Source organism: Osmia bicornis, chromosome 11 (assembly GCF_907164935.1).
Source record: "Osmia bicornis bicornis chromosome 11, iOsmBic2.1, whole genome shotgun sequence".
NCBI lineage: Eukaryota > Metazoa > Arthropoda > Insecta > Hymenoptera > Megachilidae > Osmia > Osmia bicornis.
This window is the reverse complement of record NC_060226.1, coordinates 7,369,416-7,386,280: the sequence shown is the minus strand read 5'-3', so window position 1 is coordinate 7,386,280 and position 16,865 is coordinate 7,369,416. Positions and strand designations below refer to the sequence as shown.

The following is a 16,865-nucleotide window of genomic DNA, read 5'->3' as shown; positions in this document are numbered from 1 at the left end:
GAAATAACAGGTTGACGAAGTTTATAAATCTTGTGACGCAATTATGGAGTAGATGTATTTTCATTCTTTAACGTCAGCGAGACAATTTCACTTGAGTAGTGTGAACGACCTAAAAGCTTACATTCGGAATACACAAGTAGACTTATATTTTAATTAGCTTTCCCTCTTATGATTACAAAGAAAAAAAACACACAAAAAGATAGGGCCAGCCCTGAGATTTCGGGGGTCCGAGGCGAGTTTCGAAAAAGGGGCCCCTACACACACATACATATATGACAAAAAAAGTACCTCGAATAAAATTCATAAAATTAACATTAAAGCTTGTATAATTAATTTAGATTTGCATTTACATCGATTAATATTCAAGTAAACATTACTCTTGCATTCTTAGACGCAAAATTGTTTTATGGGGGCCCTGGACCTTGGAGGGCTCTAGGCGGCTATCCGGTCCGCCTAGGCCCAGGGCTCGCCCTACAAAAAGACTATAAAATTTAATTTTAATTTTACCCAAAGTTTATCTAATAAATTGTAATTTATTTATATAAACGGTATCGTTCTTCTGGAAGGAAGGGAAAAGTGTTTCCTGTATGAAGATTTCACTTATCATATTGCATCATATCGATAGTCTGGAGCTGCAAATGTATAAACACTGAATCGAAGTTGTATCTCACGATACAATGATAGCGGTGCACGTGCACGCATTATCTGCCGAAAGAAGTGTTAATGCCAACGAATTAACTTCAAGTGCATAAACATGATGATACATTTCTGGTTGATCTCAAGTAATTTACTTAAATACAAATGAATTTTTTACTGTTTTTTTTCCTAGTGTCTTGAGACTAATACAATTTTAGGTAAATAACATAAATGATCAAGTATACGTTTTCGCTGGTAAACTTGGTACGAATAAATTATCATGTAATTGTCACCGATAGAAGTAATTAACAAGGCTGCTTGAATATCGTTGAATTTTTGAAGGTTTAATTAATCGTAAATTTTGCACTTTTACGCTCGATCGCGAATACTGCATCGATTATTTTGTACGTACCTTGGTAATCGTGCATGTCTCCAAGGTTCGAATGACAATGCGCGAAACGTGATCTATATAGAGGAAAGTAATTCTTAAAATATAATTATTTTAAAATTGCAAACATTTACAATCGAATATCATTCTAAACTGGTTACCTACTTTCTATGTCCTCGCGTTTTCGTTTTAAACATTTCCGTTGTACCTTAACCGTCTATCATATCGATAACGTAATTCCAATTTTCGATGTTTATCAATCGATAACTAAACTTCTCGACCGTTTGAACATTTTCAACGGTCAATGATTGCTAGTGATGCGTTTTAATTGTTTGTTCTTTTATATGTACGAACATTTTGCTGTCGTATGCAATATAAACTCCTTTATTCTTTTTTAACCAGTAATATTTTAAACACCTTCCAAGTTTCATACTGCTGGCAGTATCGAAACTTTATCGTATACTTTTTCATGATATTCGATTGCAAATATGATTAAAAAATTTAACACCTACTGATATTTTCTTTTACAAAAGGTTCCTTTCCAACGACCCGAGTCCCGCGATACGCAATCACACAAATACTTCGTCACGCTGCTCGCAGGGGACTAGTTCAAATTACAGTAAATGATTTCAGAAGTTACAAACTCCCCACCCCTCTTACCCTCTCCTTTTAACCTAACATTACGCATTTCTTTACTTGTATAATGAATTCTAACCTTGGGTAACACTCTTACGGGAAATTCGCGCAAAAGAAACTACATTTGTATATGTAATTAGTGTACTACCAATTGTTATTACTAACAGTCGCAATTACTAATTTTAAGGGAAAATGATATATTGTATACCAAAGTAGATAATGAAGCGCATAATTGATTTTCTAGTTAACGACATGTATTAAGAATCGTATACTCGCAAAATACATACATATGTTACATGACAATTGCGTGTATAATTAAGCGAGACATCGCCTTCTCAGGAGACACGTTGACAGTTTCACTTCTTCCACTTATAATAATGCTAGGATGAAATTCCGTAGTACACGTCACTCAAAAGAGTTTTTGCAATACATAGTTATCATCGTTCGCTCGTAAATATTTTCCTTCACCTCTCCGTACGTTCTGCGTCTGCAATTTATTGTTTATCTTTCCGAATTCTTTCTTGTTGCGTAAAAATGAAGAAACGTCATATTTAACTTATGTAATCCACTATCGAATCGAACCAAATCGAACTATCGTACAATATTTATCTGCACGGTCACATTTTAACAGACAGGGCCGGACCTGAGATTTCGGGGATCCGAGGCGAGCTCCGAAAAAGGGCCCCTTCATATATATGACATAAAACAAAGTACCTCAAATAAAATTTATAAAATTAACATTAAAGCTTGTATAACTAATTTAGATTTGCATTTACATCGATTAATATTCAAGTAAACGTTACTCTTGCATTCTTAAACGCAAAATTGTCTTATGGGAGCCCTGGTCCTTGGGGGGCCCTGTTGACACATCAATAACAACTTTCTGAATGAAATCGTATTTAAATATTCTCATTTACGTCGTTGAACATTGCGATATAATACAATAATCCTCAAGATTATTCTAGTTTTTGTTTTTTTCTAAATGATTTTTGTGACGCGACGAGGCTGCAATTTTGCATTGTACCGTGGTTTACGCTATCCCGATACGTTTTCTCAAGCGATTCGAGGTTTATCAATATTTATGATAGTGAAACGCACGTGAAAGAATTATCGTCCATGAACCTTTGAGACACTTTGGTTTCAAGTACAGTCCATCCTATGATCCCGTTCTCCTTTTATTTCTTGACTCAGCGCCGTTATTAACGGATACCTGCCGCAGGAGCATTGATTCCTGAAGTCATCCAGATCCAAGGACCAGATCATCGCCCCACCAAGATTTAATTCCCTAATGATGTCAGCCTATAGAGATAAATGTGTGAATAATTCTGAATAATTATCATTTGCTTATTTAACAGTTGCGAGTATTTATCTCGTGATATTGTAGCATCTTTCATGAATGTGGAGTACCTTTTTCGTTACAGTAGACACGTCCTCGTAACTGACCCATTGATCACCCTTCGTCGCGTACGGACCGACTAGACTTTGTGGATCTTTGACCGCTGACCAGCCTCTATACCTCACGTTGTTACATATCTAGTGATGAATTATTTAGCGATGAAAATATGAATGCCAAGGAATCTGGGTGCAGCAAGATATGTTTAACAGATACCTCGTAGTATGCGAGTATACCCGCAGACTTGGTGAACTCCCCTGGATACCCAGGCCCAGACACTTCCACGTCCAAAGCCGGTGTTTCCGTCGTTAGCGGTTCCCTGGATAAGGTGAAGCTCTGACCATAAGTTGGCACACCCATTACAAGTTTATTGGACGGTACGCCCTGCTCGATCCAATATGACATCGAAAAGTTCACGTTCAAATGATCGGTTGGTTTGTTTGATGCTTGATAAATGGGAGCCGCATGGCCAGTTTTGCTGTCCCAATAACCGTGATAGTCATAACTCATCACGCCTATCCAGTCAAGATATTGCACTAAGGCTGGAACGCTGTAAGCAACATCAATGACATTTTTGCTAGATGAAACAGCTGCCGAAAGAAGCAGTCCCTTGGGTTTAAACGTTGCACTGAGGTCCTTTAATAAGTCTGCGAATGCTTCTCTGTCGCTGGCTGGTCCTCGATTGCAATTAACCTATGAAATCGAAACACGAATGTATGTATCATAGGTGATTCACAACGTCTTTACTTGTTGTTTCATTTACCTGCCAACACACTGGATATTCCCAAATAAGATCAAGACCGTCGAATCCATGGTTTTCAATGTACTGAGCAGCATAGCGTGCGAATCTCTGTCGTTCTAAGGAATTGTGAGCCAATTTGCTATATTTGCTGTCCTTGGATTCCTCCCAGCCACCCAAACCAAGCAGAACTTTTAATCCAGTTCTACTTCTCATACTTGTTATGCGATTAAGAAATTTCTTTTGTCTATTATCTTGTGGATTTTGTATAATTAATTGTTCTATATCCAAGGTGGCGAGTCCGTAAACGACATGCGTGCATAAATTAGGTTCTATATCTTCTGGCAAAAACTTTCCTGCTCCTGGTCGTTTCCTTGCCCATTCCATCAAGTAACATATGACTTTCTTCTGATTTTCTTTGGCAGCAGTTAGAGGCAACAACTCGTTAGACTGTAAATCAAAAGACTACCTTCTATCATTGGATTCCTCTCCATAGGAATAATAAAAATAAATTCTGACCTGTCGTTGGGTATCCCTGCACCTGGTATTCTCTGGCCAGTCACAACGATCCTCGTTCCAATAAAGACCACGCGGACAAGAGTGTTCAGTGAGCTTGCCGAAATTGCATAAAAAGTACTTGGAACAGTCCTTTTTGTGTGGAATGAACAAACGACCTTCGCAGTCTTCCGGGGAAGCTATCACCCATGGAGATTCAACATCTATTTCAATGGTATCATCAATATCTGAGCTCGAATCTTCAGGTGATGATGTTGGCGGCAAGTATGTTGGCCTTTGAGAAGTTGTAGGTTCCCAGCTTGGTTCACGGGTGGTCGTTGACGTGTAAAGCTCGTCGTCATCGATCGTTGTGAATTCTGTTTTAAGAACAACAGATCCTTTTAACTGCATTGAAATTCAGACCTAGCTAATCAAACAATTTCTAACTGATAAAACATTTACCGTTCGTAACTGGACACAAAGGCCCTTTTGGATATCCTCTTAGAACCCTATTCATGGTTCTTAGAAGTGGACTAGGTTCACAGCCGCATCTATTCTTAAAATCGTCTAAATCTAGCGCCCATACCATACCACCAGCCAATCCAAGATCCTTTATTAATTCTGCTTTAATCTTGACTTGCTTCGCATCGTCGAAGCTGACCCACTGGTCACCCTTGTACGCATAAGGACCGATACGTCTTTCTTTATCCTCCACAACGGTCCAACCGTTTTTCAAGGTTCTCTCGCATATCTGCAATAAAGATTGAAGCATTGTATATTAAGAGAAAAATTATACTTGAGAAAGTTAAGATAGGCTTACTTCATAGTACGACAAGAAACCTCTGGCTCTCGTTGCTTCTCCAGCTTCACCTCCTCCATAAGTTGGCGCATTTAATCCTCTCTGACTTCTCTCTGCCAAAGAGAAGGACTGACCGTACATAGGTACTCCCATAACAAGTTTGTTGGGTGGAGCACCCATCTCTATCCAGTAGTGGATCGAAAAGTTCTAAGAGATGATTAAAATAATGAGAAGCATGTTATTTGAAATTTTAAGGGGTGATTCTAAGGATCAAAATAAGACGAAAATCAAAAATAACGAATTTTGTTTTCAGTAATTACCGTTTAAAAATTCCAGTCAAAAGCGCCTGAAACCGACTTGGTTATAACTGTACCGACCCCTGCTGACCTGACGTTCAGTCTTCGGTGCTGGGCGGATTGCAGGTTTCAGGCGCTTTTTACTCGAATTTTTAAACGTTGATTACGTTCAAACGCTATTTCGTTATTTTTGATTTTCGTCTTATTTTGATCCCTAGAATCACCCCTTAAAATTTTGCCCACCTGTTGTCGAACACCCTGTATAATATAATTAAACGTACCGCGTTAAAGGTCGGCTCCCAATCGTTAGGCATACTATAGAGAGGTGCAACATGACCAGTTTTCTTATCCCATTGACCGTGATAATCGTAGGTCATGACTGATATCCAATCAAAATACTTAGCCAAGGTGGGCACGTCGTAACCAGCATCGATAACTCGTTTGCTTGGGGAAACCGCAGCGGATAACAATAACCCTCTCGGTTGAAATTGTTCGCTCAATTCCTTCACGAAGCTGGCGAAAGCATCCTTGTCCGAGGCTGGGCCTCTGTTGCAGTCCACCTAAAATTTGTGGATCAGCAAATCATTAAAGATAAAAATTTACAAAAAAAAAATTAGTGCAATGAGTATTCTTTACCTGCCAGCATACCGGGTACTCCCAATCCAAGTCCAGTCCCTGAAACTCATATTTTTCTATAAACTGTATCACATTTTCAATGAATCTACGTCTCGCAGATGGTGAATTCACTAAGCGACTGTATTTGTCGCCTGCGGAATCGTTCCAGCCTCCGATAGCCATCAATACTTTTATTCCTTTCGATTTTAAATCTGCTACCCGTTCATAGAACTCTGAAAACAAGAGATATAGATACAGAAAAGAGTAAGTAAAGATATGCTAGGTAAGTTTATCTAATTACTGTTATCAATATCAGCCCATGGGTCGTGTGACTTGATTGTCAGCTGTGATCCATCGAGGACGGCGAAACCATAGAGAACGTGAGTACACAAGTCGGTATCTATGTCTTCGGGTAAGAATTTTCCTCCCTCTTGTCGATACCAGGCCCAGTTCGTGAAATAACAGATCATTTTAAATCCACTATCGCTTTGCAGGTGATCTTTGGATGTCGAAGAAGGTATAGCCGTTGTGACAGTAGCAGCTGCTACTGTAGGTGCTGGTGTGACCGCTGCTTGATCTAAATCCGATTGCTCAATCGGTGGCCGGCAAGCTGCAGGTAAAGGGTGCCTTCGTTAAAACGAGAAAAAGAAATAGCCAGAGGGATTAGGATATGAAAAGACTTTACGTTCGTCAACTTTGCTCGGAGTGTCAGATAGCACCCCTTGAATGGTGTGCATCAAAGGATGCTGCCCCTCTCCGCAACGTCCACGGAAATCGTCAAGGTCTAAAGCCCAGACCATTCCACCACCCAAACCCATATCTCTGACGTACTGAGCTTTTCTTCGAATGGATTCAACGTCGTCGAAGCTGACCCACTGGTTGCCCTTAAAGGCATACGGACCCATTCTGTGTTCTGGATCTTGAACGACGTTCCAGCCACGGTTTCGAATTCTGTCGCAGATCTCATAGTAGGCTAGGAAACCGGCAGCTCTGGTGAACTCTCCAGCCTGTCCAGCGCTGGCAGGAACGTTCAGTCCTGCTCCAGCACCAGGATCGTTGATGGTGAATGATTGACCATAGAGTGGCATTCCTATAGATGGAACGAGCAAGTTAAAGAATCAGTAAGAATAGCTTAGAATCTTTTTAAGAAACTAACAAGTACCCATGACGATGTTTCTGCGGGGAGCACCGTTTGAGATCCAGTAGTTGATTGAATAGTTTGCATTGAAGTAATAATAGTCATCGTCCGGATGATAATAAAGCGGTGCTACGTGACCAGTCTTTTTGTCCCATTGTCCATGGAAGTCGTAAGTCATCACTGCGATCCAATCTAAATATTTAGCCAGAGCTGGAACGTCGTAGCCTTTGTCGACGACCTGCTTGCTCGGTGATACGGCAGAGCTGAGTAACAATCCTTTGGGTTTCATTTCACTGCTCAGTTCCTTCAGAAGATCCGCGAAGCCCTGTTTGTCCGAGGCTGGACCTTTCTTGCAATCAACCTAAAGCAACAATGTCATCTACTGGCTCGTTCCAACGAGAAAAGACTAACGAGATGAACGTGTACGTACTTGCCAGCAGACCGGATACTCCCAGTCTAAATCAAGTCCATCGAAATCGTATTTCTCTAAGAATTGAACGACATGAGAAACAAACTTCCTTCTGGCCGTTGGACTGTTTACCAACCGACTGTACTTGTCTCCAGCAGAATCATTCCACCCTCCTAGTGCAAGGGATACCTTCAGTCCTCGCTTCTTGTACGCGACGACTCGTTCGTAGAAACCTGTTCAAAATAAATTGTCTGGGTGATCAATGAATTACATAATTGACATTGAAATTTTAATAAACCACGTACGATTATCGTAGTCGGCCCATGAATCGTGGGCCTTGATGGTCAGCTCTGAATAATCCAATACGGCGAAACCGTAAACGATATGAGTGCACAAAGTGTGGTCTATATTTTCAGGAAGATAGCGACCAACCCCTCTTCGATACCAGGCCCAATTTGTAAAGTAACAAACGACCTGAAAGTATTCACGAAAATTGTAAATTCTCCCTAGTCAAAAATTCGAAGGAAACAGTGGTAGAAACTATACTTTGTAATATCCGCTTAATGGAGAAACTTTGTCAGGATCTATGAGAGTTGATGACGTAGTAGAGGTAGGTTGAGTGGTACTTGGTTCCCAATGTTCTTCGGTAGGCCTATTTGTAGGTCTACTAGTAGTAGATGTGATTGGCTCCCGATCCTCGGTCGATGTAGGATTCTTCTCTTGGCAATTAGCACGGGAAGGCCAATCGCAGATTCTAGTTTGCTGATTGAAATGTAAACCTGGAGCACACTTGAATACCTCGTGGCGACCCCATAGACACGCTTGATAACTCTGACAATCTCCTGGAACGCCTGAGTAGCTTCCAGGAATACAAGGCTACAAATAAAACAGTCGCTGTTAATCTGTTTTTTCTTTAAAAATAAAAAACAGAATTAGTCGAAGATGTTTATTTACACTAGATTTGGAATTGGCGGCGATCAGTGAAGCACTTTTCATTGGTTTATCGCACGGAGCTTTGAAGGCCCAGTCGCACATGTTTTTCTCATTATTCCAATTTAATCCTGGACCGCATTGCTGTGAAACTAGGTTCCCGTTCACGCAAACCAAGAAACTTGTACAAGAATTCGGATATGCATAGTATTGACCATGTTCGCAACTCTTTCCTGGCTTTTGAACCGGCCTCTGGGTAGATGGACGTGGACGTTGGGTGGTAGCTTTCGAAGTAGACCAGCCCGAGAATGTTGTCGACTTTGACGTGGTTGTGGTACTCTTCGGGGTGGTCCATGTCGGTCTACGGGTTGTAGAGCCTAGATACAATACATCAGAATTTATCATCAGCTACAATATAGCTAACAATTAGCTAACAATATAGCATTACTAGTCATCGTATTGCATTTCGCCGCAGTTGGCCAGTCGCAAATGGCTCGTCTTGCATCCCAATGCAATCCTGGTGCGCACTGTTCCCGCTGTAACTCTCCAAGCACGCATCTAAAGTAACTGCTACAGCTTCCTGGATCTGGTACGTATTCGCCAATGTAACAGGGCGTTCCTGGTTTCAAGGAATCTTCTGTACTTTCCACGGGTGGTTCGTTGCTTGGTTCCCTACAATTATATTTTCTTGTAACTGAAAATAATACACTCAAGTGCTGGCAAGCGTTAGTTATGAAAATATTCTACTTGGTTGACGTCCAAGTCGAAGAGACGCTGCTGCTGGTTGGTTCAGTCCACGAGAGCGTTGTACTCATACTGAGCGTCGTCGACTGTGGTCGTTTACTAGTTGTGTCTGGACCACTGCTTGGTTTTTGGCTCCACGTCCATGTTGGCCAGGTGGTTCTGGTCGTTTTCTGAGTGGAAGTACTCGGCTTCTCGGTCCACGTTGGCCACGTGGTCGACTGTGGAATTGGTGTGGTGGGACGTGGCGTTCCATCTACGGCGTCGCTGTGAGGAGTCAGAGTTGGAGGTTGAGGTGTGACCGGTTCGGGTGGTCGCTGGCAACCTTCAGAAGCTTTGCTTTTCAAACGTCCTATAGAAGAAGACACTACTGTTGCTTCAAAGGATCGAATATTGAAGAGAAAGCCAGCTTGAGCTTACGAACGAACCTAAGGCACGATTAATGCTTTTCAACAAAGGGAACGATTCCGAACAGCAACGATTTAAGAAGTCGTCCAAATCCACTGTCCACAAAGAAGCTCCTCCAAAACCATTCTGCAAAATGTATCGTCCTTTTGCAAAAACGCTCTCTCTGTCATCGTAGCCCACCCACTGATCTCTGTGGTAAGCGTTTGGACCTTACAGAAAGAACGTTTGAAATCATTATACTGTAGAAAAAAAAATACAACCGACTAATACTTTAACTGATTCTTTTTACCTAATCCATTCTTCCATCCCTTATTCTTAATTCTATCGCAGATTTCATAGTACGCCAACATGCCAGGCTGTCTTGTGAACTCTCCAGCAGTTCCAGGTCCAGTTGCAGGATCACCAATATCATTCAGATCTTCGCTGGACAATCTATATGCTTGTCCATATAGGGGTACACCTATCAGAAGTTTTGATTTATCCGCGCCAAGACCGACAAGATACTCGACGGTAGAATTCTGAAGATAAATAATAAGCCAATCCGTAATGAACTGTTTTCATTGTACGAAAACTACGTTTGAGACTTACGACATTATAGTATGGATTAGGGTCAGCAGCGCTTCCGAACAACGGCGACAAATGACCTGTCCTCGACTCCCAAGCCCCGTGATAATCATACGTCATAATCGACATGAAATCTACAATTTTCGAGATCTCGTATACTTCGTAACCTCTGTCGATTATTTCCTTGTACCCTGACAACGCGACAGCCAACGTGAGTCTCGGTTCTTGTTGATCGAACTCCTTCTTCAGTTCTCGTATCAGCTTAGTCAAGTTGGGCTTGTCGGTATCGGGACCTTTCCTGCAGTCGCTTTGCCAACATCTCGGGTAGTTCCATTCAAATGAAAGCCCATCGAAATTGTGCTTCTTCAAAAAGTTGATCGTTGACGCGACAAACTTGCGACGAGATGCACCGTTACTTATTAAGCGTGAATATTTATCACCGGTGCTATCCGTCCATCCTCCGATTGCCAATAACACTCTGGATCCCTTCAGCATCGTTACACGCTCGTATAGGTCTGAAAAATTCAAATCTGTTAGATATATGTATCAACACAGATCCGGAGACAGGAATACAGTAAAATCTCTCTAGTTGTCCGTTTGTTGCCCTGCTGACAGTGTCCGTCGGTTTTATCACGCGATATGCGATGCGGCTTCTTTGATGAGAGTTAGAGTTTGGTAGTTTATAATAAAGCACTGTAACTTTTTTAATATTAATCTTTTTTACCTACGGAATTTTTAAACATATTGACCGTACTCTTCTGATTAAAATGTGACCAAACACGATATAATTTGGAGCATATTTTCTTAATTTTATGTACAAGGAAACATCCCCAATGCGAATTTTTTTTTTTCGTTCATATAGTCTAAATTATGTCATGTTTGATCTCATTTTAATCAGAAAAATTGTACCAATATGTTAAAACAATTTGCATCGAGAAAATTCTAAAAATAAGAAAGTTAAACTGTTGTTAATTCCTCGGCTGCTACGGTTCTCGTGCTATCCTTCTCTTTTACGACTTGTCCACATTGTCCATTTTCGCTCCTCAGCTTACGGACAATTAGAGAGATTTTACTGTACCATGATTAAAGGTAAGTACTGTTTTCTATGTCGGCCCAGGGATCAAACGGTTGAATAAGCAAGGTGTCTGGATTCAATCCAGCAAAAGCGTAAATCACATCGGTGCACAATCGTGTGTCAAGCCGTTCAGGAGCGAACATTCCATCTCCTTTGCGATAGAGAGACCAGGATGTTACGTAACAAGCTACGCGCGGTCCTTTTTCTGGCGAGATTTCTAAATTTTGCGCTTCTTCTACCTCTCGTATCTCAGTCGAAGAACCTCCATCTTGAATCCGGTCTACTTGCCTCGGTTTGCACACTTCTGTATTCGCTTTTACGCAACGACCATTTGCCGAGTTGAAGAAGTTTCCCTGTCCACATTGGCCCTGATATTGTACACCTATTCAAATATGCAAATATATTGATAGACGTTTATTGATACGAGTTTGTAAATCTGATTGGTACAACAATACCATTGTAACAAGAATAAAATCCAGAACAGTTGTCTGGGTCGGTGAAGAGACCCTCGGTGGTACAATTTTTCACTCGTTTCTCGTCGTAGAAACCTATTGACTCTATCGCGGCGTTCAGCATTGGCCAAGGATTCCCGCAGATTCCCTAAATGTTCAGAATGTGTAAAATATTTTTCTTCAATTCTTGAGGATTAGAATTAATCCTCTCAATTAATTATAAACAATTGTACCTGAAAATCATCCAAATCGACAGACCACAGGGACACACCGCCGAGTCCCGTTGACCTAACGTAAGCAACTTTTATTTTCACCGACAGAGGATCCTCGTAGCCGACCCACTGGTCGCCACGCTTTATGTACGGCCCTTCTTCGTCTCTCCCGGAGACCCACAATCCATCCTCCAGTTTCTCGCAAATCTAAAATCGTGCAGAATATTGAATAAATAAATGAATCCGTTCTTTTTAATAGATTCAAGAAGGAAACGTGTAAAGGGTTACTTCATAATAAGCCATCCGTCCATTTTGTCGCTTGTTGTATACACCCCCTTTGCGTGGCCCGATGATGGGCGCACCAGCATCGGTGAAGTTGCCAAATTTAAGGGTGTACCCTTGTCCAAAGACCGGTACACCAAGAATGATCTTCGACCTGTGTTCGCGTGGAACATTTTCGATCCATCTGTTGGTTGCACGAACAACGTATCTCAACGGTGCTGGATGAAGGGCCAATTTTTCTCGTCTGAACGCTGGACTCTCTCTCCATGCTCTCAGAAGGACCAAATCGGCAATAGAGGTGATCTCTTGATCTACCGGATCCTCGGGTCTCTGAGCTACCGCTAAGGTATACTCGTCCTGCTCGTCGAAGGATTTTTTAATCGTATTCAGAAGGAGCCTCAGATCGTTGGAATGTTCTGCTGAATTTTCCCAGTCGATTTCAACGCCGTCAAAGTCGTGTGCTCGCAAAAATGTCAATATAGACTTGGCCAGTCTCTCGCAATGGAGGGTACAATGGTTCTTGGTCACTTCGGAGAACAGTTTACCTCTGTTCGTTGTTGCGATCGAAACAAGCACTTGCAAAGCTGGGTTCCTCGATCGGTGTCCCGTTACCGCTTTATATCCACCTGTTTCAATTGGTAGGAATAAATTAACGGTACTTCGATTGATCGATTGATCTGTATGTGTCATGTGCAGGATGTTCTTAGAAAAGTGTTTATTTCAAGTGTTTTGTTGAATCTCAACCTTTGTCCCATTACCTTTAATCTCGTCGTAGTCGGGATCCTTAGAAACGATAACCAATTCCTCTGGGTCTGAAAGATAAACGAGATTATTCGTTTCGCTGGTGCAACAATTATTTTTGATAACGTTCTATCAAGTATCGTAAACAATTACCTAAAGTGGCTGCAGCGTACACTAAATGACTGCATTTGTAATCTGGAATGGATTGAGGGAACAGAGAAAATGGTTCCACTCTGTGAACTGCACCGGAATCTAAATGACACACCACTTTTGGATCTACGATTTGATGCGTTCGGGTAAGGGTCGGTGGAGCCAAGGGTTCGATCCATATAGATTCATGATCTACGTTGCTGAAGAATGGTGCTTCTCGATGTTCAACCGCGTCTCTTAAAGGCACTCGACCACTGGGCCTAAATAAATAATTAATTATCTATTACGAGTTGATCGAGACGTTAACCGTCCATAGGTAAATTGGTACATTATTTAGGCTCCAATCGTCCCTTATGTTAAATATCAAACATTATTTTGATAAAAATAAAAAATCAATGACAGAGAGTTGATAGGAAACATCCAGTTATGCCATAAGCGTAACGTCGTAATAAATAATAAAAGTCCATAGTTTTGTCAAATAGTTTTACTGTTCTCTTTGGTCTCTGCTTGAATATTGTAAAGCAAAGGATTTAACCATGACCATCGCGTCTAAGTGAGCATCGCTTTCTTCTAGATGAAATTCTATATCAACAAACGGTTATAAGCTTATGGAATAGCTGGATAATATTTCTCGAGGACACTGACTCTTTGCTATCTTGTAAAAGCAGACTCGCAGCTTGAAGATTCATTTGATTCGCCGGCAATGCTTCAACCGCATCACGCAATGGGAATCTTTCAGAACCGTATTCAACATGAGTAATCGTATCATCGTCCAGAGTGTTCTCGGTTACCACCGGATTTTCTATCGCGTTTCTTTGAAACCCGTTCGCGTTGATGAACTCTACGTCCGCTTCTTTTTCATCCAGATTCCATTGGGGTGGTAACAAATATTCTTGAATGTAAGCTCGATGAAATGGTCCTGCGACCGACTGGCCAATCAGAAATAGAACGAGCCAAGAAAACATCTCTGCAAAAAAAAAAAAAAAACAAGATAGAGATAAATGATCTTATAGTAAGAACTAACATTTCGATAAAGGGTACAGCAGGATAAGATGGTCAACAGTGCCCTTGAGCCGATTTTATTCAGCTTATAATAAAAATCCATTGTACACCAAGTTTCAACCCTGTATCTCAACCGGGAGGGTAGTTACAGGGTGAGAAAGAAAAAGTGGTTTATTTCGATATTTGCCCTATTTAATGACCTTCAAAAAATCTGAAAAAATTCACAATCATAAAGGGAAAATATGAGAAAAACCACTTTTTCTTTCTCACCCTGTAACTACCCTCCCGGTTGAAATACAGGGTTGAAACTTGGTGTATAATGGTTTTTTATTATAAGCTATAAAATGGTGCATTGCTAAATAAAATCGGCTCAAGGGCACTTTTGACCATCTTATCCTGCTATACCATTTGTTATTACTCTTGATTTGTTTTGAACACCGGTGATTGCTTACAATTCTTTCGTGAAATAAAAAAGAAACTAATGAACTATAGCGTATCGGTGCGTGCACGATGAGCACTAAAACCTGTCCTGAAGTCAGAACACGCGTTCCATGCACCGACACCGAAAAAGAAGAATATAGAACGAGGTGGGCTTCGCATTACAACAGCTACAAGTCAGCGATGATTGCACCTCAACGAGAATTTAATCATAATAATTAGTTGGTGGAAATACGAGCCGCGATAACTGTAAACAAGTATCCTGCAAAACATCCTCGAAGGGCATTCACCCTTTGTTGCTTCAACAATGAAACTGTAAGTTGTTGACTACATCTTTGAATATTTTCAAAGGAATGCAGGAGAAGGCTTTTCAGACACGTTTCCTTTTTTCCTTTGCACAAGCAAAAGACTTTCCATGGAATTATCCTAAGACCCTGTGACCTTGGTATTCGTGTGTACAATACTTTTATTTGAAGCAGCCCGTCTGTTTGGCGGTCATCGCAGCAGATACATGCGTGCCGGAAATTGAAATTTATGCGGACGAATCATGCGCTGATTCACTCGAGGACAAAGACACGCGGTTGCTCCTTCGATGATGTTTAACCATTCAAAATGCGACACTCGTAGGTGGAAGTGACCGCGAGACAAGAGGACAAGCAGCGATGGGCATTCGAGTTTCTGCATTGCAATTCGATTACTGGGATCAACGTAGAATCTCCAAGTGTTTCAATTCTTATTTCTTACGATTCTTGAAAACATTCACTGGCACGATAGAACATTCATACCTTTTTCTTTCTTTCTTTTTTGGTTTATGGAAGAGGAAATACTATTCGGCTAAGACATTCGTAAGATACAAGATAATATAGATTAATTTTAATGTGTGTTTAGAATTTTCTTTCTATTCTATTTTTTTGCTTTTTACTTGTTTCATTATGTTAATCAAAGTTAATGAATGTAATAATATAAAAAACGTACCCTTGTGATATCAGAATAGCAGTCGCATTAACTTGTTGACTCAATTATCCTCTAAAACGCTGAACTTAACGAGAATCGAACTGCTTAACGATTGCTTAATGTATCTTCTTTCTATTTTCTATCTTATCTTTGAGAAAAACGTTCTATCGACAATAATTCTTTTAACGTGTTCAACGACGAGTCTTTATGATCACTCCGTTATCTTAAAAGTTGGAAAGAAATGATTTTTAAATTCTCTAATTAATCATGAGACATGCATAATGACTCTCGTTAATGATAGATCAGTGAACCTTTAAGAAAATGAAATGAAAAGTAAAATTATGAATGATATTGTTAAACGAACCTTGGCTTAAAGAAGAAGCAGAGCTTCTTCAGCGTCTACCGTACTAAGCTGTTCAAATCCGAAGCGTCAATGGCACCTGATTCTACTGCACTGACCGATGATGATTGAGAAGCCGCGACCGGCCTCACCGTGTACACTCCTCCGGCAAGTGGTTCGCGATGAATTTTTAAAAGCGCACCACCCGCTTCGTGGGGAGGGCTAACTTGCATGAATCTGGTATTCTGAACGCGTCAGGTCGCCCATATATACCTACTCCATCGCCAGGGACCCCTCGACCCGCACCCTACAGACCCTGTCACCAACGTCCTTGACCACGAGAACGCGACCGTGTACGTAAACCAATTCTCAAACGCGAGATACCTAGTGATGGGCTAGTAATCATGACAAAATATTACCTTTACAATATAACATATGAATTACAAATTAGAAATTAAAAATTAGAGATTCTCGTCAAATTATTAAGTTTCTCAAAGTTTTCAAGAATTTCTGCAATTTAAAATATTCAATGGAAACTGTTGAATGCCCTTCAGCGATACTTGGTGACAACGACACCAAGTCAAACGTGATCCTGCAACTTGGATACACCTCGTCGTGTTTCGCCTTCTAATCCCTCCAATATCTTCCTTTTCTTTCTCACCAGGTAACCATGTTTTACAACCTATTTAACCCTTTACACTATTCCTTTCTTTTCATATAAATTTGCCTAGATGATTATTTATCTGGTAACTCTGGACCAAAGAGTTACACGTATGGGAAAGTAGGAAACGATGGAAATGAAGATGATGATTTATCTATAATTGCATACTTGCTCGATGCCTCTGAAGATTCTACACGTTCTCGAGTACCTGAAATAAACGAGCAATCAATACCTGTACTTTAGATAAAATTATTTTTAACAAAAAATACAACCGACTTCCATATGCGCTAAAAAGTATAAAATAATTTATATTTCGTTTATACAACTGCTGTCAATAACGATTTGATTACTGTATGGCGAACTTAGTAATT

The 16,865-nt window shown here is 40.6% G+C and overlaps 1 protein-coding gene across 1 annotated transcript; it reads right to left on the bottom strand.

Moving 5' to 3' along the window:
* Positions 1 to 513: 513 nt before the first annotated feature.
* LOC114873370 (probable chitinase 10) lies at positions 514 to 16,640 on the bottom strand. The gene is given in 32 exon segments (XM_046287880.1): positions 514 to 632; positions 1,049 to 1,101; positions 1,537 to 1,628; positions 1,948 to 2,959; positions 3,068 to 3,193; positions 3,270 to 3,746; positions 3,817 to 4,242; positions 4,312 to 4,664; positions 4,750 to 5,038; positions 5,108 to 5,293; positions 5,664 to 5,942; positions 6,019 to 6,230; positions 6,299 to 6,607; positions 6,683 to 7,087; positions 7,160 to 7,496; positions 7,566 to 7,777; positions 7,850 to 8,018; positions 8,091 to 8,420; positions 8,499 to 8,851; positions 8,923 to 9,146; positions 9,222 to 9,567; positions 9,644 to 9,833; positions 9,836 to 10,141; positions 10,212 to 10,702; positions 11,285 to 11,644; positions 11,718 to 11,862; positions 11,948 to 12,133; positions 12,215 to 12,834; positions 12,967 to 13,020; positions 13,103 to 13,359; positions 13,745 to 14,066; positions 15,858 to 16,640. Coding segments are annotated over 28 exon segments (8,121 nt in total). The 5' UTR covers positions 14,065 to 14,066; positions 15,858 to 16,640; the 3' UTR covers positions 514 to 632; positions 1,049 to 1,101; positions 1,537 to 1,628; positions 1,948 to 2,800.
* Between the last annotated feature and the right edge of the window lie 225 nt (positions 16,641 to 16,865).